At 40.3% G+C, this 21,668-nt stretch overlaps 1 protein-coding gene across 1 annotated transcript in view; it reads right to left on the minus strand.

Annotated features, from left to right (window-relative positions):
- TMTC1 (transmembrane O-mannosyltransferase targeting cadherins 1) overlaps positions 1-21,668 on the minus strand; it is a 378,921-nt gene that overhangs the window by 307,697 nt on the left and 49,556 nt on the right. Inside the window, exon 5 of the mRNA XM_053718806.1 lies at positions 6,180-6,261. Within this exon, the coding sequence (XP_053574781.1) occupies positions 6,180-6,261 (82 nt within the window). The remainder of the gene's footprint in view (positions 1-6,179; positions 6,262-21,668) is intronic.

Below are 21,668 nucleotides of genomic sequence, written 5' to 3' on the forward strand. Positions count from 1 at the left end.
GCACTTTATTTTTTTTCCAGTTCCTCTTTTTGTATGCTTTTTACTCCTTTTTTTCACTTCTTGGCTACACGTTAAACTAAGGTAGGAGGTGTATTTATAGACTTTTGGGGCGCGATCAGATATACGGCGTAGTTTGCGGCGCAAGCGAGGGAACCCGCGTCGCCCGCAGTTTCAGCTCGCAACTCGAGCTATCCAATATGCGGCGCCGTCAGTTGCTAAAGTGGCTTAAGTCTGACAAAGTAGCGATGTCCAGAAATCTGCGTAAGTACAGATTTTTGGAGTCGCCAGTGACTTGCGCCACGTTAGAAACTGCCGGCGCCTACAAAACCTGACTAAAGTATGAAATCACCCGCACTGTCTAACACACCTCCTAAACATAGCCCGACACGTCTAACCCTCTATCCGCCCTCACTAGCCTAACAATAAAAAAAGTTATTAACCCCTAAACCGCCACTCCCGTACCCCGCCGCAACCTAATAAAGTTATTAACCCCTAAACCGCCGCTCCCGTACCCCACCGCCAGCTATATTAAATATATAACCCCCTAAAGTGAGCCCCTATCCCGCCGCCATCTACCTTACCTACCCCCTAAAGTAAGCCCCTTACACCGCCGCCATCTATTTTAAAATGATTAACCCCTAATCTAATCCCCCTACCCCGCCGCCATCTATATTAAATTATTTAACCCCTAAAATACTAAACTATCCCTACCACTAAACCTAAGTCTAACCCTACAAATAGCCCTGAAAAGGGCTTTTTGCATGGCATTACCCCAAAGTAAACAGCTCTTTTGCCATGCCCCAAAGAAAACTGCTCTTTTACCAGCCCTTAAAATGGCTTTTGGCGGAGCTTTGTCACAAAGTAAACAGCTCTTTTGCATCTAATCTAAATCCCCCTACACCGCTGCCAGCTATAATAAATGTATTAACCCCTAATCTAATCCCCCTACACCGCCGCCAGCTATATTAAATACATTAACCCCTAATCTAATCCCCCTACACCGCCGCCAGCTATATTAACTATATTAACCCTAATTATATTAGGGTTAATATAGTTAATATAATTATTATATTATATATATTAACTATATTAACCCTAATTATATTAGGGTTAATATAGTTAATATCGTTATTATATTATATATATATTAAGTATAATAACCCTATCTAACTCTAACATCCCTAACTAAACTCTTATTAAAATAAATCTAATATTAATATTATTAATTAAAATATTCCTATTTAAATCTAAATACTTACCTATAAAATAAACCCTAAGATATCTACAATATAATTAATAATTACATTGTAGCTATGTTAGGGTTTATATTTATTTTACAGGTAAATTGTTAATTATTTTAACTAGGTATAATAGCTATTAAATATTTATTAACTATTTAATAGCTACCTAGTTAAAATAATTACCCAATTACCTGTAAAATAAATCCTAACCTAAGTTACAAATACACCTACACTATCAATAAATTAAATAAACTACAAATATCTATCTAAAAATACAATTAAATAAACTAAACTAAATTACAAAAAAAAAAACCCACTAAATTACAAAAAAATAAAAAAAAGATTACAAGATTTTTAAGCTAATTACACCTATTCTAAGCCCCCTAATAAAATAATAAACCCCCAAAATAAAAAAATGCCCTACCCTATTCTAAATTAAACAAGTTCAAAGCTCTTTACCTTACCAGCCCTTAAAAGGGCCTTTTGCGGGGCATGCCCCAAAGAAAACTGCTCTTTTGCCTGAAAAAAAAAACACAATACCACCCCCCAACATTACAACCCACCACCCACATACCCCTAATCTAAACCCACCCAAACCCCCCTTAAATAAACCTAACACTACCCCACTGAAGATCTCCCTACCTTGTCTTCACCACGCCGGGCCGAACTCCTCATCCGATCCGGGCGATGTCTATCCAAGCGGCAAAGAAGAATTCTTCATCCCGGCGATGTCTTTCTCCAAGCGGCAAAGAAGAATTCTTCATCCCGGCGATGTCTTTCTCCAAGCGGCAGCAAAGTCTTCTTCCATCCGGCAGCATCTTCCATCAAGCGGCATCTTCAATCTTCTTTCTTCGCTCCGCCAACGCGGAGCATCCATCCCGGCCGACGACTAAACGACGAATGAGGTACCTTTAAATTACGTCATCCAAGATGGCGTCCGTCGAATTCCGATTGGCTGATAGGATTCTATCAGCCAATCGGAATTAAGGTAGAAAAATCTGATTGGCTGATTGAATCAGCCAATCAGATTCAAGTTCAATCTGATTGGCTGAACCAAGAATTCTTCTTTGCCGCTTGGATAGACATCGCCCGGATCGGATGAGGAGTTCGGCCCGGCATGGTGAAGACAAGGTAGGGAGATCTTCAGGGGGGTAGTGTTAGGTTTATTTAAGGGGGGTTTGGGTGGGTTTAGATTAGGGGTATGTGGGTGGTGGGTTGTAATGTTGGGGGTGGTATTGTGGGGTTTTTTCAGGCAAAAGAGCAGTTTTCTTTGGGGCATGCCCCGCAAAAGGCCCTTTTAAGGGCTGGTAAGGTAAAAGAGCTTTGAACTTGTTTAATTTAGAATAGGGTAGGGCTGGTAAGGTAAAAGAGCTTTGAACTTGTTTAATTTAGAATAGGGTAGGGCATTTTTTTATTTTGGGGGTTTATTTTTTTATTAGGGGGCTTAGAATAGGTGTAATTAGCTTAAAAATCTTGTAATCTTTTTTTTATTTTTTGTAATTTAGTTTAGTTTATTTAATTGTATTTTTAGATAGATATTTGTAGTTTATTTAATTTATTGATAGTGTAGGTGTATTTGTAACTTAGGTTAGGATTTATTTTACAGGTAAATTGGTAATTATTTTAACTAGGTAGCTATTAAATAGTTATTAACTATTTAATAGCTATTGTACCTAATTAAAATAATTAACAATTTACCTGTAAAATAAATATAAACCCTAACATTATGTAATTATTAATAATATTGTAGCTATCTTAGGGTTTATTTCATAGGTAAGTATTTAGATTTAAATAGGAATATTTTAGTTTGTAATATGAATTAGATTTATTTAATAAGAATTTAGCTAGGGGTGTTAGGGTTAGATAGAGTTAATATAGTTAATATAAATACTATAGTAACTATATTAACTATATTAACCCTAATATAATTAGGGTTAATATAGTTAATATATATAATGTAATAACTATATTAACTATAATATACTTAGGGTTAATATAGATAATATAGCTGGCGGCGGGGTAGGTAGATTAAATTAGGGGTTAATAATTTTAATATAGATGGCGGCGGTGTAAGGGGCTTACATTAGGGGTTAATATTATTAATATAGGTGGCGGCGGTGTAGGGAGGGCAGGTTATAGGGCAAAAGAGCTGTTTACTTTGGGGCAAAGCCCCGCAAAAGGCCCTTTTAAGGGCTGGTAATAGAGCTTACTACTTTAGGGATATTAGATTAGGGGTTAATATTAATATAGCTGGCGGCGGTATAGGGGGATTAGATTAGGGGTTAATAATTTTTATATAGGTGGCGGCGGTGTAAGGGGTCAGATTAGGGGATAGATAAGGTAGATGGCGGCGGTTTTAGGGGTTCACATTAGGGGATAGATCAGTTAGATGGTGGCAGTTTTAGGGGCTCACAGTAGGGGGTTAGTTTATGTAGATGGCGGCGGGGTCAGGGAGCGGCGGTTTAGGGGTTAATAACTTTATTAGGGATTGCGGCGGGGGATCGCGGTTGACAGGTAGATAGACATTGCGCATGCGTTAGGTGTTAGGTTTATTTAGCAGGTAGATTAGGGAGTTACGGGGCTCCAATAGTCAGCGTAAGGCTTCTTACGGCTGCATTTTGTGGCGAGGTGAAAATGGAGTAAGATTTCTCCATTTTCGCCACGTAAGTCCTTACGCTGTATATTGGATACCAAACTGCGCTGGTTTGGTATACCTGCCTATGGCCCAAAATACTACGGGCAACGCCAGAAATATACGCACGTAACTTCTAGGTTACGCCGTATATAGGATACCAAACCAGCGCAAATATTGGCGTCACCAGCTTTTGCGGGCGACGATTTTTATCGGATCGGGCCCTTGAGGTTTGGGAAACTTTGCCCCCTCCTGGTATGAATGTATATCCCATACGTCACAAGCTCATGGACTCTTGCCACTATGAAAGAAATGAATTTATCAGGTAAGTTCTTACATAAATTATGTTACAACAAATGGGATTTATACACTCACTGGACTTTTATAAAGAGAATATTTATTTCAAACCATGACCTTTCGGGGATCAAACAGTCCCATTCTTCAGATGTTTTATATATATATATATATATATATATATATATATATATATATATATATATATATATATATATATATACACACAATATAGCCCTTTCCATTCAAATACATTGATAACCTTATAACTTGATAACCTTATAACTATTTTTTATTAATATTTATATGTATAGTTTTTATTAGATTGTGTACATATGAGTGTAACACTTTATTGTAATGTATTTATGTTTTGTTTGGTGCAACTGTTTATTTATTCTTCACGCAAAGTCTTCAGTTGTGCTAAGCCGACGAGCGCAAATTTAGTATACTTTCAGCTTCTAATATGCGTGGGCGTAATATTTTAACGTTAGCTTGACACTTGTAACCTAGCCCACAGTGTTTTCCCAATAGGATATCCCGGAACATCCAGTTAGTGCTTCTACTGAATAAGCCACTAGTCCCACAAGGCAAGTACCTCGCTAGCTGTGACTGATCAGTAACAAAACCAAAATATAGGGAGGGAGTATGAGAGCTTCTTCTCCCACTTTAGCTCCTGTAATAACAAGTCACTTCTGCCCAATCCCCTTGTAAAACCTTCCTTCCAAGCCAGCCCCTATGCCCTATATGTGACCTGCATTAGCTCCTCTGGGCCTGAGGTCAAAAAAGTCCCTCCTGCTTAATTTTGTTCTGCATCAGCTTTTTCCATGAACCTATCAGAAATAAATGTCCTAAATTCCTGGCCAAATAAAGTCCCCAGAGAACTGGATTTGGGAACCAAACTCAGGAAATTGGTATATTTGTTCTTCATTAAAAAGATGGATAAAGAAAAAGATTAACTTTGCTATATCCCTCTCTCTTCTTTTTGTCCTGGTCTATCTATCCTCTACCTGTTTCTCTTCTTCTCCATCTTTTGCTCATCTTTCAATTAAAGCTGATTTGCCTGTATATTTCTTCCTATATCTCATTTTCCCTTTCACTTTTGTTTCTGACATCTATCTCTAAAACATATTTCTCCTTCTACCCCATTGTAATATTCCTAATGTCTCTATTACTCTCCCGTTGAAACCTTTGGATGCTAGAATAGACAACAAATCATTCTGGCAGCGAATGAGTTAATTTAAGAATAATCTAACCATAAGATAACCCTAACTATAATCATACACCATTTATATCCCGCTAACATGACCATATTGACCTAAATCTTAAAGCATTCTATGTGCCTTTTGATCTGGAGCTGACATTTAAATAGAAAATAACAATTTTTAACAGCAATTAAAGTTAAAGGGATACTAAATCATTCATATAGAGCAGGCAATTTTAAGCAACTTTCTAATTTACTCCTGTTATCAAATTTTCTTCGTTCTCTTGCTATCTTTATTTAAAAAGCAGAAATGGAAAATCTTAGGAGCCGGACCATTTTTGGTTCAGAACCTGAGTTACGCTTGCATATTGGTTGGCTGAATGTGGTCACCAATAAGCAAGTGCTATCCGGGATGCTGAACCTAAAATGGGCTGGCTCCTAAGCTTTACATTCCTGCTTTTTAAATAAAGATAGCAAGAGAATTAAGAAAATTGACAATAGTAGTCAATTAGAAAGTAGCTTAAAATCGCCTGCTCTGTCTGAATCATCAAAGAAAAAAAAATTGGGTTTAGTATCCCTTAAATTCCATGGTACTGTAAAGTGCACAGCACTGCTTCTAACAAAACATTATAAGCTTATAGGCATCGTTCTGCTAGAACTTTCCCAAACCTAAATAAAATACAATACAGTGTAATATACATTTGTAAAACAGCTCATTATATGAAGCCCACACAGAATTTAGCTGCTGATAGGTTCATTGCTGCTCAGAAATAGCTTCTGATCTCAAACCTTTATTGTGAATCCTACTTACATGGCAGGAAACCAAAGCTGCTCTCTTCAGGAAGGGACTGGCCACATACCACATGGGCTTGGCTTGGTCTGAAGACAGAGGCCTAAAGGTCAGAAAAAGGGAGCGGTATTAATTTGTTTAGCTGCCTCTCTGACAATGAGCAAGAACTAAACACTGTTCCCACGTCTCTTGGCTGCAAATAATATGTGAAGTGTTGTGCTGTCTCAACAAGATAAAGGGTAAAAATCCTATTTATTTGTTTTAACTTAACATCACACTAATGTAACTAATAGGTCCTTCTGTGTTATGGATCTGTAATACTTCCAAGTTGCAAATAAAAGCAATGAGATTACTACATCATTTTATGCTAGGGAAAAAAAAAGTAAATTTATGCTTGCCTGATAAATTAATTTCTTCTATGGTACGACAAGTCCACGGATTTATCCTTTACTTGTGGGATATTATCCTCCTGCTAACAGGAAGTGGCAAAGAGCACCACAGCAGAGCTATCTATATAGCTCCTCCCTTAGCTCCACCCCCCAGTCATTCGACCGAAGGTACAGGAAGAAAAAGGAGAAACTAAAAGGTGCAGAGGTGACTGAAGTTTAAAATGACAGGGTGGGCCGTGGACTCGTCGTACCATAGAAGAAATTAATTTATCAGGTAAGCATAAATTTACTTTTCTTCTATAAGGTACGACGAGTCCACGGATTCATCCTTTACTTGTGGGATACAATACCAAACCTACAGGACACGGATGAACGGGAGGGACAAGACAGATGGTTAAACAGAAGGCACCACTGCTTGAAGAACTTTTCTCCCAAAAATAGCCTCCAAAGAAGCAAAAGTATCAAATTTGGAAAATTTGGAAAAAGGTATGAAGCAAAGACCAAGTCACAGCCTTACAAATCTGTTCAACAGAAGCATCATTTTTAAAAGCCCATGTGGAAGCCACCACTCTAGTAGAGTGAGCTGTAATCCTTTCAGGAGGCTGCTGTCCAGCAGTCTCGTATGCCAAACGGATGATGCTTTTCAGCCAAAAAGAAAGAGAGGTAGCTGTAGCTTTATGACCTTTACGTTTTCCAGAATAGACAACAAACAAAGAAGATGTTTGACGGAAATCTTTGGTTGCTTGCAAGTAAAACTTCAAAGCACGAACCACGTCCAAGTTGTGCAACAGACGCTCCTTCTTAGAGGAAGGATTAGGACACAGAGAAAGAACAACAATTTCCTGATTGATATTCCTATTAGTAACAACCTTAGGAAGGAATCCAGGTTTGGTACGCAAAACCACCTTATCAGCATGGAAAACCAGATAAGGCGAGTAGCATTGCAATGCAGATAGTTCAGAAATTCTTCGAGCCGAAGAGATAGCAACTAAAAACAGAACTTTCCAAGATAGAAGCTTAATATCTATGGAATGCATAGGTTCAAACGGAACCCCTTGAAGAACTTTAAAAACTAAATTCAAACTCCATGGCGGAGCAACAGGTTTAAACACAGGCTTGATTCTAACTAAAGCCTGACAGAACGACTGAACGTCTGGAACATCTGCCAGACGCTTGTGCAGTAGAATTGATAAAGCAGATATCTGTCCCTTTAAGGAACTCGCTGATAACCCCTTCTCCAATCCTTCTTGGAGAAAGGACAAAATACTAGGAATCCTGATCTTACTCCATGAGTAGCCTTTGGATTCGCACCAATAAAGATATTTACGCCATATCTTATGATAACTTTTCCTAGTGACAGGCTTTCGAGCCTGAATCAAGGTATCTATGACAGACTCAGAGAAACCCCACTTGGATAAAATCAAGCGTTCAATCTCCAAGCAGTCAGCCGCAGAGAAACTAGATATGGATGCTGGAACGGACCTTGAATCAGAAGGTCCTGTCTCAGTGGCAGAGTCCATGGTGGAAGAGATGACATGTCCACCAGGTCTGCATACCAAGTCCTGCGTGGCCACGCAGGTGCTATCAAAATCACTGAGGCTCTCTCCTGTTTGATCAAACAAGGAAGGAGAGGAAATGGTGGAAACACATAAGCCAGGTTGAACGACCAGGGTACTGCTAGAGCATCTATCAGTACTGCCTGAGGATCCCTTGACCTGGACCCGTAACAAGGAAGTTTGTCGTTCTGACGAGACGCCATCAGATCCAATTCTGGTGTGCCCCATTGCTTAAAGGGCCACTGTAAGTAAATATTTTCTATGCCTGTTACTAACTAACTACCCCAAATACGCTTTTTATCAATAGCATTTCATTAACATATCTCTACCGTATATAAGAAATCTTGTCTGCAAATTTAATTGTTTTCCAAACCCACTCCGTGGGTATCCTTTGCTCTGTACCAATCCGTTTACAATACCTAGGTTTCAAAATGGCGCTTTAAACACAAAGTTATTGGTTTAAGTATTTTGAACAGGCAGTGCTGAAAATAGTGGGCAGGATAACGTGACATCATCGGCAAATAAAATATATAACTTTTAGAACGTTATGAAACTTCGTTTTGGAGAAAATATAGGTCAGTAGGTTTTAATTAATGTTTATTAACTTTAATATGTTAGTTGTTTAGCTTAAAAATTATAACAGAAAGTAATCCTTTAATCAATTGTGCAAACACCTCCGGATGGAGTTCCCACTCCCCCGGATCAAAAGTCTGACGACTTAGAAAATCCGCTTCCCAGTTCTCCACTCCTGGGATATAGATTGCTGATAGATGGCTAGAGTGAGTCTCTGCCCATCGAATTATTTTGGTAACCTCTATCATCGCTAGAGAACTCTTTGTTCCCCCCTGATGATTGATATATGCTACAGTCGTGATATTGTCCGACTGGAATCTTATGAATCTGGCCGAAGCCAGCTGAGGCCACGCCTGAAGCACGTTGAAGATCGCTCTCAGTTCTAGAATATTTATTGGGAGGAGAGCCTCCTCCTGAGTCCACAAACCCTGTGCTTTCAGGGAATTCCAGACTGCACCCCAGCCCAATAGGCTGGCGTCCGTCGTCACTATGACCCATGCTGGCCTGTGGAAACACATTCCCTGGGACAGATGATCCTGTGACAACCACCAAAGAAGAGAGACTCTGGTCTCTTGATCCAGATTTATCTGAGGAGATAAATCTGCATAATCCCCATTCCACTGATTGAGCATGCATAGTTGCAGTGGTCTGAGATGCAAGCGAGCAAACGGAACTATGTCCATTGCCGCTACCATTAGACCGATTACCTCCATACACTGAGCCACTGACGGCCAAGGAATGGAATGAAGAGCTCGGCAGGTGGTTAAAATCTTTGATTTCCTGACCTCCGTCAGAAAAATTTTCATGTCCACCGAATCTATCAGAGTTCCCAGGAATGGAACTCTTGTGAGAGGGATAAGTGAACTCTTTTTACGTTCACCTTCCACCCGTGAGATCTTAGAAAAGCCAACACGATGTCCGTGTGAGATTTGGCTAGTTGGTCAGTTGATGCCTGAATTAAGATATCGTCCAGCTAAGGCGCCACTGCTATGCCCCGCGGCCTTAGAACCGCCAGAAGGGACCCTAGCACCTTTGTGAAAATTCTGGGAGCTGTGGCCAACCCGAAGGGAAGAGCCACAAACTGGTAATGCTTGTCCAGAAAGGCGAACCTGAGGAACTGGTGTTGATCTTTGTGGATAGGGATGTGTAGATACGTATCCTTTAAGTCCACGGTGGTCATATATTGACCCTCCTAGATCATTGGTAAAATAGTCCGAATGGTCTCCATCTTGAAGGATGGGACTCTGAGGAATTTGTTTAGGATCTTGAGATCTAAAATTGGTCTGAAGGTTCCCTCTTTTTTGGGAACCACAAACAGATTGGAGTAGAACCCCTGCCCCTGTTCTGTTTTCGGAACTGGGCAGATCACTCCCATGGTATATAGGTCTTCTACACAGCGTAAGAACGCCTGGTTTACAGACAATTGAGAAAGATGGAATCTCCCCCTTGGAGGAGAATCTTTGAAATCTAGAAGATACCCCTGGGTTACGATTTCTAAAGCCCAGGAATACGATTTCTAAAGCCCAGGAGTCCTGAACGTCTCTTGCCCAAGCCTGAGTAAAGAGAGAGAGTCTGCCCCCTACTAGATCCGGTCCCGGATCGGGGGCTACCCCTTCATGCTGTCTTGGTGGCAGCAGTGGGCTTCTTGGCCTGTTTACCTTTGTTCCAAGTCTGGTTAGGTCTCCAGACTGACTTGGATTGGGCAAAATTCCCCTCTTGCTTTGCAGCAGGGGAAGAGGTAGAGGGACCACCTTTGAAGTTTCGAAAGGAACGAAAATTATTTTGTTTGGTCCTCATCTTATTTGTCTTATCCTGAGGAAGGGCATGGCCTTTCCCTCCAGTGATGTCTGAAATGATATATTTCAGTTCAGGCCCAAATAGGGTCTAACCCTTGAAAGGGATGGCTAAAAGCTTAGATTTTGATGACACATCAGCAGACCAGGACTTAAGCCACAACGCTCTACGCGCTAAAATGGCAAAACCATTTGAAAAGCGGCATCTGTAATGAAAGAATTAGCTAGCTTGAGAGCCCTAATTCTATCCAGAATATCATCTAATGGGGACTCAAACTGAAGAGCCTCCTCCAGAGCCTCGAACCAAAAAGCAGCTGCAGTAGTTACAGGAACAATGCACGCTATAGGCTGAAGAAGAAAACCCTGATGAACAAATATTTTCTTTAGGAGACCCTCTAATTTTTATCCATAGGATCTTTGAAAGCACAACTGTCCTCAATAGGTATAGTTGTACACTTAGCCAGGGTAGAAATAGCTCCCTCCACCTTAGGGACCGTCTGCCACGAGTCCCGCATGGTGTCTGATATGGGAAACATTTTCTTAAAAGTAGGAGGGGGAGCGAACAGAATACCTGGTCTATCCCACTCCTTAGTAACAATGTCCGAAATACTCTTAGGGACCGGAAAAACATCAGTGTAGGCAGGAACCTCTAGAAATCTGTCGATTTTACACAATTTCTCTGGAACTACAATAGGGTCACAATCATCCAGAGTCGCTAAAACCTCCCTGAGCAATAAGTGGAGGTGTTCTAGTTTAAATTTAAAAGCCGTCATATCTGAGTCCGTCTGAGGGAACATCTTTCCTGAATCAGAAATCTCTCCCTCAGACAGCAAATCCCTCACCCCCAACTCAGAAGATTGTGAGGGTACATCGGATATGGCTAATAAAGCGTCAGAGGGCTCAGCATTTGTTCTCACACCAGACCTACTGCGCTTCCCCTGCAACCCAGGCAGCTTAGATAAAACCTCTGTGAGGGTAGTATTCATAACTGCGGCCATATCTTGCAGGGTGAAAGAATTAGACACACTAGAAGAACTTGGCGTCGCTTGTGCGGGCGTTAATGGTTGTGACACTTGGGGAGAATTAGATGGCATAACCTGATTCCCTTCTGACTGAGAATCATCCTGCAACATACTTTTAGTAGCTAAAATATGTTCTTTGCAATGTATTGACCTTTTAGTGCATGAGGGACACATTCTAAGTGGGGGTTCCACAATGGCTTCTAAACATATTGAACAATGACTTTCCTCAATGTCAGACATGTTGAACAGGCTATTTATGACTACAAACAAGCATGAAAACACTTTATTTAGTGAAAAAAATAACAATCTTAAAAAGCGGTACTGCGCCTTTAAGAGAAAAAAAGTATACACGTTCTGCAAAACTGCTTTAAAATGCACACAATTTTTCAAATTTTTGATAGCAGACTCAATATGTGTATTTAAGTTTGCCCCACAAGAAAATTTAACATTTAACCCTTTATTGTGCAAACCGGATTGAAATAATGCCTAAATCCAGAAAAACACCCCCAGCACCTTGCCACAGCCCTGCTGTGGCGCCTACCTGCCCTCAGGGATTGCAAATATGGGGTTAAAGCTTTGATTTGGCCCAAAACATCCACAAGGGCCCTCAGGAGTTGGAGCTTGCTACTTGCAGAGTGAAAACAACTGCGCATCTGAGGCGCGAAAATAGGCCCCGCCCATCTCACTCGATGTCTCTACAGCCTCAAAGAACTGTACCAGAGAGGTTTTAACTAGCCATGTGGGTCTGAGACCCAAAAAATAAGCCAAGTGTACCCTCAATAAAGTTGCCCAAAAAACGTTATTGCACACAAAACGTTAACAGCACTCCCAGTTCATAAAACGTTTGCCCACAAACATTCAAAACTCAGTGTCAACCATTTTTAATTAGCCCCTTATGCAAGCTTAGTAATGCCTTTCTATAGCTCTTAGGATTACTGCTTACCCTTACCCTCATGGGGATACTGTCAGCCTTTCTGAAATACACAGTCTCTCCAGAAAAAATGACTGAACATACCTCACTGCTATATAGCATGAAAACGTTGCTCACACTGAAGTTTCTTGTACCCCTCAGCCTCTGTGGGAACAGCACTGGATCTTAGTTACAAATGCTAAGATCATCATCTTCCAGGCAGAAGTCTTCATCCATCTTCTGCCTGAGAGTAAATAGCACACACCGGTACCATTTAAAACAAAAAACTCTTGCTTGAAGTAATTAAAAACTAATATTTTATCACCTCTTTCACTTTACCCTTCCTAGTACTTAGAGTAGGCAAAGAGAATGACTGGGGGGTGGAGCTAAGGGAGGAGCTATATAGACAGCTCTGCTGTGGTGCTCTTTGCCACTTCCTGTTAGCAGGAGGATAATATCCCACAAGTAAAGGATGATTCTGTGGATTTGTCGTACCTTATAGAAGAAAATATATATTCAGCACATAATTTGTATATTACTTACAATGAAGAAGACAGAAGAATACTATTACCAGATGCAAGAGTGCACTATTGGGAGCTAGCAGCTGATTGGTGGCTACACACGCATGCCTCTTGTCATTGGCTCACCAGATATGTTCAGCTAGCTCCCAGTAGAACATTGCTGCTCTGCAGCTTACTTTAGCTACAGTTTTACTCCTTTACAGGAGTTAAATGCTGTTATATGCAAGCAATAGTGCAATATAAAATGTTCTTACACATTAGAGGATTTTATTTTTTAACAACTTTATTTTTTTAATTTTTTTTTTTGCATTTTTATGTCTTTTTCAAGGGACATTGCTGCACAAACTATTATCTGTCTTTACAATCCCCCCCAAATTATTTACAACATTGCAATACACAATCTGCTATGAAAAAGGCTGTTTGGCTTTTTTCAACTCTGAGATCAGAACCATTTACACAGCTCCAGTGCTGGTATTGGGACATACTGGGGTATACACTCTGCACGTGCTTGATTGGTGCTGGTATGGGGCTATATGAAGCCTCTCCACTGGGTATACACTCTGCATGTCAAAAGAGTGGAGAAAAGAAATAAGAGTGCTGGGGAGCCCGGGAGCTAATACCAAATGGAGGGAAACAAATATCTATTTAACACAAGTTTCTTATAAAATAATTTTCACCTAGATTACGAGTTTTGCGTTAATTAACAGGGGTGCAGAGTTTATGCTCACCGCCCACTTACAGACAGCGCTGGCATTACGGGTTTTTACAAACCCGGTGTTAACTGCAAAAAAGTGAGCGTAGAGCAAAATTTTGCTCCACATCTCACCTCAATACCAGCGCTGCTTACGTTAGCGGTGAGCTGGCTAAACGTGCTCGTGCACGATTTCCCCATAGGAATCAATGGGGGAGAGCCGGCTGAAAAAAAACCTAACACCTGCAAAAAAGCAGCGTAAAGCTCTTAACGCAGCCCCATTGATTCCTATGGGGAAAATACATTTACAGTATGTCTACACCTAACACCCTAACATGAACCCCGAGTCTAAACACCCCTAATCTTACACTTATTAACCCCTAATCTGCCGCCCCCGACATCGCCGACACCTGCATTATATTATTAACCCCTAATCTGCCGCTCCGGACACCGCCACCACCTACATTATACTTATGAACCCCTAATCTGCTGCCCCCAACATCGCTGCCACCTACATTATAGTTATTAACCCCTAATCTGCCGCTCCCAACGTCGCCGCCACTATATTAAAGTAAATGTAAATTTTGATGCTAAAGTGCCCGGTTTTAAAAACTTTGATTACAAACAGGGGCACTTTAATTCATCAAAATTTACATTTCACTCCTGTTGTGAAAAAATACTTGCATCAGCCAATAGGATTTTTTCTACCTTAATTCCGATTGGCTGATAGAATTCTATCAGCCAACCTGAATTGAAGGGACGCCATCTTGGATGACGTCATTTAAAGGAACCTTCATTCTGTGTTTAGCTGTCGGAAGAAGAGGATGCTCCGCGTCAAATGTCTTGAAGATGGACCCGCTCCGCGCCGGATGGATGAAGATAGAAGATGCCGTCTGGATGAAGACTTCTGCCCGTCTGGAGGACCACTTCGCCCGGCTTGGATGAAGACTTCTCCCGGATTCGTTGAGGAATTCGTCCCGGTTGGGTGAAGACGTCTCCCGGTAAGGTGATCTTCAGGGGGTTAGTGTTAGGTTTTTAAAGGGGGGATTGGGTGGGTTTTAGAGTAGGGTTGGTTGTGTGGGTGGTGGGTTTTAATGTTGGGGGGGGAATTGTAATTTTTTTTTCAGGTAAAAGAGCTGATTACTTTGGGGCAATGCCCCGCAAAAGTCCCTTTTAAGGGCTATTTGTAATTTAGTGTAGGGTAGGGCTTTTTTTATTTTGGGGGGGCTTTTTTTATTTTGTTAGGGGGATTAGATTAGGTGTAATTAGTTTAAAAATCTTGTAATTTGTTTATTATTTTCTGTAATTTGGTGTTTATTTGTTTGTTTTTGTACTTTAGATAATTTTATTTAATTGTAATTAATTGTATTTAATTTAGGTAATTAATTTAATTGTAGTGTAGTGTTAGGTGTAATTGTAACTTAGGTTAGGTTTTATTTTACAGGTAAATGTGTCTTTATTTTAAGTAGGTAGTTATTAAATAGTTAATAACTATTTAGTAACTATTGTACCTAGTTAAAATAAATACAAAGTTGCCTGTGAAATAAAAATAAACCCTAAGATAGCTACAATGTAACTATTAGTTATATTGTAGCTAGCTGAGGGTTTATTTTATAGGTAAGTATTTAGTTTTAAATAGGAATTATTTAGTTAATTGTAGTAATTTTATTTAGATTTATTTAAATTATATTTAAGTTAGGTGGGGTTAGGGTTAGACTTAGGTTTAGGGGTTAATAACTTTATTATAGTGGCGGAGACGTTGGGGGCGGCAGATTAGGGGTTAATAAATGTAGGTAGGTGGCGGCAATGTTAGGGCCGGCAGATTAGGGGTTAATAATATTTAAACAGTGTTTGCGATGCGGGAGTGCGGCGGTTTAGGGGTTAATATATTTATTATAGTGGTGGCGATGTCCGGTTCGGCAGATTAGGGGTTAAAAAAATTATTTTAGTGTTTGCGATGTGGGAGGGCCTCGGTTTAGGGGTTAATAGGTAGTTTATGGGTGTTAGTGTACTTTTTAGCACTTTAGTTAAGAGTTTTATGCTACGGCGTTGTAGTGTAAAACTCTTAACTACTGACTTTAAAGTGCGGTACCAGGCTTGACAGGAGAGGGTGTACCGCTCACTTTTTGGAAGACTCGTAATACCGGGGCTATGCAAGTCCCATTGAAAATATAGGATACGCAATTGACATAAGTGGATTTGCGGTATTTCCGAGTCTGGCCAAAAAAGTGAGCGGTACACCTGTACCTGCAAGACTCGTAATACCAGCGGGCGTTAAAAAACAGCGTTGGGACCGGCCAACCCCTGCTTTTTAAGCCTAGCGCAAGACTCGTAATCTAGCCGTTTGTTAGTTAATTTAATACTAAAAAATGAAATAAAATATCAAGATCATACAAGATACAATGCATACAATGTAAGTTTGCAAAAAGATAAAGTGGCTGTCGAGAAATCTGTATTCAGTTATATCTAGATCTCACAAATGTACCAGCGTTTGTCTTTTACACACTATTTGTGCTTAGTAATAAACAGCCAGATTACGAGTTTTGCGTTATGAGCGACTCGGGAATAACTTGCAAGTTATTTCCATCTCTCACCTTTAATAGCGCTGCTATAACAGGTTTGCAAAAACCCGGCGTTAGCGGGCAATATGGCAGCGTTGAGCTCCATACCGCACTCAAATACCAGCGCTGCTTTGAGCTGGTTTTACATGCTCGTGCACAATTTTCCCCATAGACATCAATGGGGAGAGCCGGCTAAAAAGAAGCCTAACACCTGCAATAAAGGAGCATAAAGCTCTGTAACGCAGCCCCATTGATTGATTCCTATGGGGAAAGAAAATGTATGTTTACACCTAACACCCTAACATAAACCCAGAGTCTAAACACCCCTAATCTTCTGCCCTCGACATCTACATTACACTTATTAACCCCTAATCTGCCTCCCCCGACATCGCCGCCACCTACCTACACTTATTAACCCCTAATCTGCCGTCCCCAATGTCGCCGCCACCTATATAAATTTATTAACCCCTAATCTGCTGCCCCCAACGTCGCCGCCGCCACTATACTAAAGTTATTAACCCCTAAACCTCTGGCTTCCCATATTACTAACACTAAATAAATATATTAACCCCTAAACCTAACTCTAACCCTAACCCTAACACCCCTAACTTTAATATAATTAAAATAAATCTAAATAAAAATTACTATCATTAACTAAACAATTCCTATTTAAAACTAAATACTTACCTATAAAATAAACCCTAAGCTTGCTGCAATATAACTAATAGTTACATTGTATCTATCTTAGGTTTTATTTTTATTTCACAGGTAAGTTTGTATTTATTTTAACTAGGTAGACTAGTTAGTAAATAGTTATTAACTATTTACTAACTACCTAGTTAAAATAAATAAAAATTTACCTGTAAAATAAAACCTAACCTGTCTTACACTAACACCTAATATTACACTACAATTAAATAAATTACATTAATTAAATACAATTAACTAAATTACAAAAACAATAAACACTAAATTACACAAAATAAAAAGCAAATTATCAAATATTTAAACTAATTACACCTAATCTAATAGCCCTATCAAAATAAAAAGACCCCCCAACAATTCAAAAAAACCTAGCCTAACTAAACTGCCAACAGCCCTTAAAAGGACCTTTTGCGGGGCATTGCCCCAAAGAAATCAGCTCTTTTACCTTTTAAAAATATACAAACAACCCCCCAACAGTAAAACCCACCACTCACACAACCAAACCCCTCAAATAAAATCCTATCTAAAAAAAACTAAGCTCCCCATTGCCCTGAAAAGGGCATTTGGATGCGCATTGCCCTTAAAAGGGCATTTAGCTCTTTTTTGCTGCCTAAAACCCTAAGCTAAAAATAAAACCTGCCCAATTAACCCTTAAAAAAACCTAACACTAACCCCCGAAGATCCACTTACAGTTTTTGAAGACCGGACATCCATCCTCATCAAGCTGGGAGAAGTCTTCATCCAAGCGGGCAGAAGTCCTCAAAGAAGCCGGGAGAAGTCTTCATCCAAGCGGCAAGAAGTCGTCCTCTAGGCGGGCAGAAGTCTTCATCCAGACGGCATCTTCTATCTTCAAGACATCTGGCGTGGAGCATCCTCTTCTTTCGATGGCTCTTCAAGAATGAAGGTTCCTTTAAATGATGTCATCCAAGATGGCGTCCCTTGAATTCCGATTGGCTGATTCTATCAGCCAATCGGAATTAAAGGTGAAAAAATCCTATTGGCTGATGCAATCAGCCAATAGGATTGAGCTTCAATCCTATTGGCTGATCCAATCAGCCAGTAGGATTGAGATCGCATTCTATTGGCTGATTAGAACAGCCAATAGAATGCGAGCTCAATCCTATTGGCTGATTGCATCAGCCAATAGGATTTTCTCACCTTTAATTCCGTAATTGTATTTAGTTAATTGTATTTAATTAATGTAATTTATTTAATTGTAGTGTAATGTTAGGTGTTAGTGTAAGACAGGTTAGCTTTTATTTTACAGGTAAATTTGCATTTATTTTAACTAGGTAGCTAGTAAATAGTTAATAACTATTTACTAACTAGTCTACCTAGTTAAAAAAAATACAAACTTAGCTGTGAAATAAAAATAAAACCTAAACTAGCTACAATGTAACTATTAGTTTTATTGTAGCAAGCTTAGGGTTTATTTTATAGGTAAGTATTTAGTTTTAAATAGGAATTATTTAGTTTTAAATAGGAATTATTTAGTTAATGATAGTAATTTTTATTTAGATTTATTTTAATTATATTAAAGTTAGGGGTGTTAGGGTTAGACTTAGGGTTAGGTTTAGGGGTTAATAACTTTAGTATAGTGGCGGCAGTGACGGGCGCGGCAGATTAGGGGTTAATAATATTTAACTAGTGTTTGCGATGCGGGAGTGCGGCAGTTTAGGGGTTAATATGTTTATTATAGTGGCGGCGATGCGGGAGGGCCTCGGTTTAGGGGTTAATAAGTAGTTTATGGGTGTTAGTGTACTTTGTAACACTTTAGTTATGAGTTTTATGGTACAGCTTTGTAACATAAAAACTCATAACTACTGACTTTAGATGGCGGTACGAATCTTGTAGTTATAGGCTGTACCGTTCACTTTTTGGCCTCCCAGGCAAAACTCGTAATACTGGCGCTATGGAAGTCCCATTGAAAAAGGACTTTTTGAAAGCTGCGGTAGTTACGTTGCGTTACGGCCAAAAACGTGTGCGGTACACCTATAGCTACAAGACTCGTAATAGCAGCAGTAGTGAAAAAGCAGCGTTATGAGGCTTTTTCACTCATAACGCAAAACTCGTAATCTAGCAGAAAGTGTGTTATCCATCTTGGTACACATGAAATGAAAATTTTAGTGTACCTGGTGCAAATGTTCTAATGTACGATAGGGCGTTTGCTTGCTAGTGTTCGCTGCGTGAATTAAGGTAGTAATAGTACCTTAATGTGCGATAACTACATAGAGGTAAAATAAAAGTGTTTCCTTAATATAGGATAAATACATACAGGATAAATACATACAAGTGTAATGAATGTGATTCCTAATTAGTGTGTGTCCTACTTAGTGCTAATAATGGTAGACAAGATATTCCTAAAAACTGATTTGTAGAGTTATCGGTTAACGATATACTTTAATGGTATACTTTTATGTGCATTTGTAAAACATATAAAAAAAAGATTTTCATAAAAAAAAATGTTTTATACTTTTTTATAAAAAATAATAATAATAATAAAATCTTCGCGCTTTTAAAAGTAATAAAATCTTTGCGCTTTTAAAAGACTTTTTCCTGCAGCGGCCGCAGCCTTTGTAAAAAGTTTAGTTAGTTTCAGATCGATCTTTTTAAGTGCACTTCTTCACAGAAAAAAGCTCTAACCTTATAACCCTTTTAAGGTCCTAGATGCATAAAAGAGTTCTCTTTATATCCTGTTATGGAGGATGATTTTCAGGGTTTCTAATCCACCCATAACCCCCACGATGGGATCTTTCGCTAGATCTTGTACAAGGTCTCCAGGATTGTGTCCTTGGCCATGATCTCTTTTCCCTATAGGTAGGGGTGCTTCCTTGGCGGCTATGTTTCCACCCGTGGTCCGCAGGTTGGAAGTTACCAGTGTTGCCAATTCTGGAGCGTCTTTCTTCCAGTGTTTATTTCCAGCGTTTTGCCAGTCTGTTTTGGCTTGTCCGTGCTTTACCGTTCTGTGGGCGTTGGCTCTTGCTGCTACTGCTGACCCGCTCCACGGCAACTCTGAGTGGTAACTGGATCTTGGGAGAAGGATAATGCAACACGTTTTGGCTATGGTAGTCAGCCTTTCTCAAGCATATCCTTCTTGCTATTCCGATGTCTTTAAATAGTCCTCATTGTATCTGTAGATGCATGGGGACAAATGAAGTCTCTCCACTGGATACACACTCTGCACGTGCTTGATTGGTGCTGGCATGGGGACATATGAGGCCTCTCCACTGGGGTATACACTCTGCATGTGACCGATTGGTGCTGGTATGGGGACATATGAAGCCTCTCCACTGGGTTATACACTCTGCATGTGCTTGATTGGTGCTGGTATGGGGACATATGAAGCCTCTCCACAAGGTATACACTCTGCACTTGCTTGATTGGTGCTGGTATGGGGACATATGAAGCCTCTCCACTGAGGTATACACTCTGCATGTGACTGATTGGTGCTGGTATGGGGACATATGAAGCCTATTCACTGGGGTATACAGTCTGCATGTGCTTGATTGGTGCTGGTATGAGGACATATGAAGCCTCTTCACTGGGTTATACACTCTGCATGTGACTGATTGGTGCTGGTATGGGGACATATGAAGCCTATTCACTGGGGTATACAGTCTGCATGTGCTTGATTGGTGCTGGTATGAGGACATATGAAGCCTCTTCACTGGGTTATACACTCTGCATGTGACTGATTGGTGCTGGTATGGGGACATATGAAGCCTCTCCACTGAGGTATACACTCTGCATGTGACTGATTGGTGCTGGTATGAGGACATATGAAGCCTCTTCACTGGGTTATACACTCTGCATGTGACTGATTGGTGCTGGTATGGGGACATATGAAGCCTCTTCACTGGGATATACACTCTGCATGTGCTTGATTGGTGCTGGTATGGGGACATATGAAGCCTCTCCACTGGGATATACACTCTGCACGCGCTTGAATGGTGCTGGTATGGGGACATATGAAGCCTCTTCACTGGGGTATACACTCTGCATGTGCTTGATTGGTGCTGGTATGAGGACATATGAAGCCTCTTCACTGGGTTATACACTCTGCATGTGACTGATTGGTGCTGGTATGGGGACATATGAAGCCTCTTCACTGGGATATACACTCTGCATGTGCTTGATTGGTGCTGGTATGGGGACATATGAAGCCTCTCCACTGGGATATACACTCTGCACGTGCTTGATTGGTGCTGGTATGGGGACATATGAAGCCTCTCCACTGAGGTATAAACTCTGCATGTTACTGATTGGTGCTGGTATGGGGACATATGAAGTCTCTCCACTGAGGTATACACTCTGCATGTTACTGATTGGTGCTGGTATGGGGACATATGAAGTCTCTCCACTGAGGTATACACTCTGCATGTTACTGATTGGTGCTGGTATGGGGACATATGAAGTCTCTCCACTGAGGTATAAACTCTGCATGTTACTGATTGGTGCTGGTATGGGGACATATGAAGCCTCTTCACTGGGATATACACTCTGCATGTGCTTGATTGGTGCTAGTATGGGGACATATGAAGCCTCTCCACTGGGATATACACTCTGCACGTGCTTGATTGGTGCTGGTATGGGGACATATGAAGCCTCTCCACTGAGGTATAAACTCTGCATGTTACTGATTGGTGCTGGTATGGGGACATACTGTATGAAGTCTCTCCACTGAGGTATACACTGTGCATGTTACTGATTGGTGCTGGTATGGGGACATATGAAGTCTCCCCACTGAGGTATAAACTCTGCATGTTACTGATTGGTGCTGGTATGGGGA

The sequence above is a fragment of the Bombina bombina genome, chromosome 6, assembly GCF_027579735.1.
Source record: "Bombina bombina isolate aBomBom1 chromosome 6, aBomBom1.pri, whole genome shotgun sequence".
NCBI lineage: Eukaryota > Metazoa > Chordata > Amphibia > Anura > Bombinatoridae > Bombina > Bombina bombina.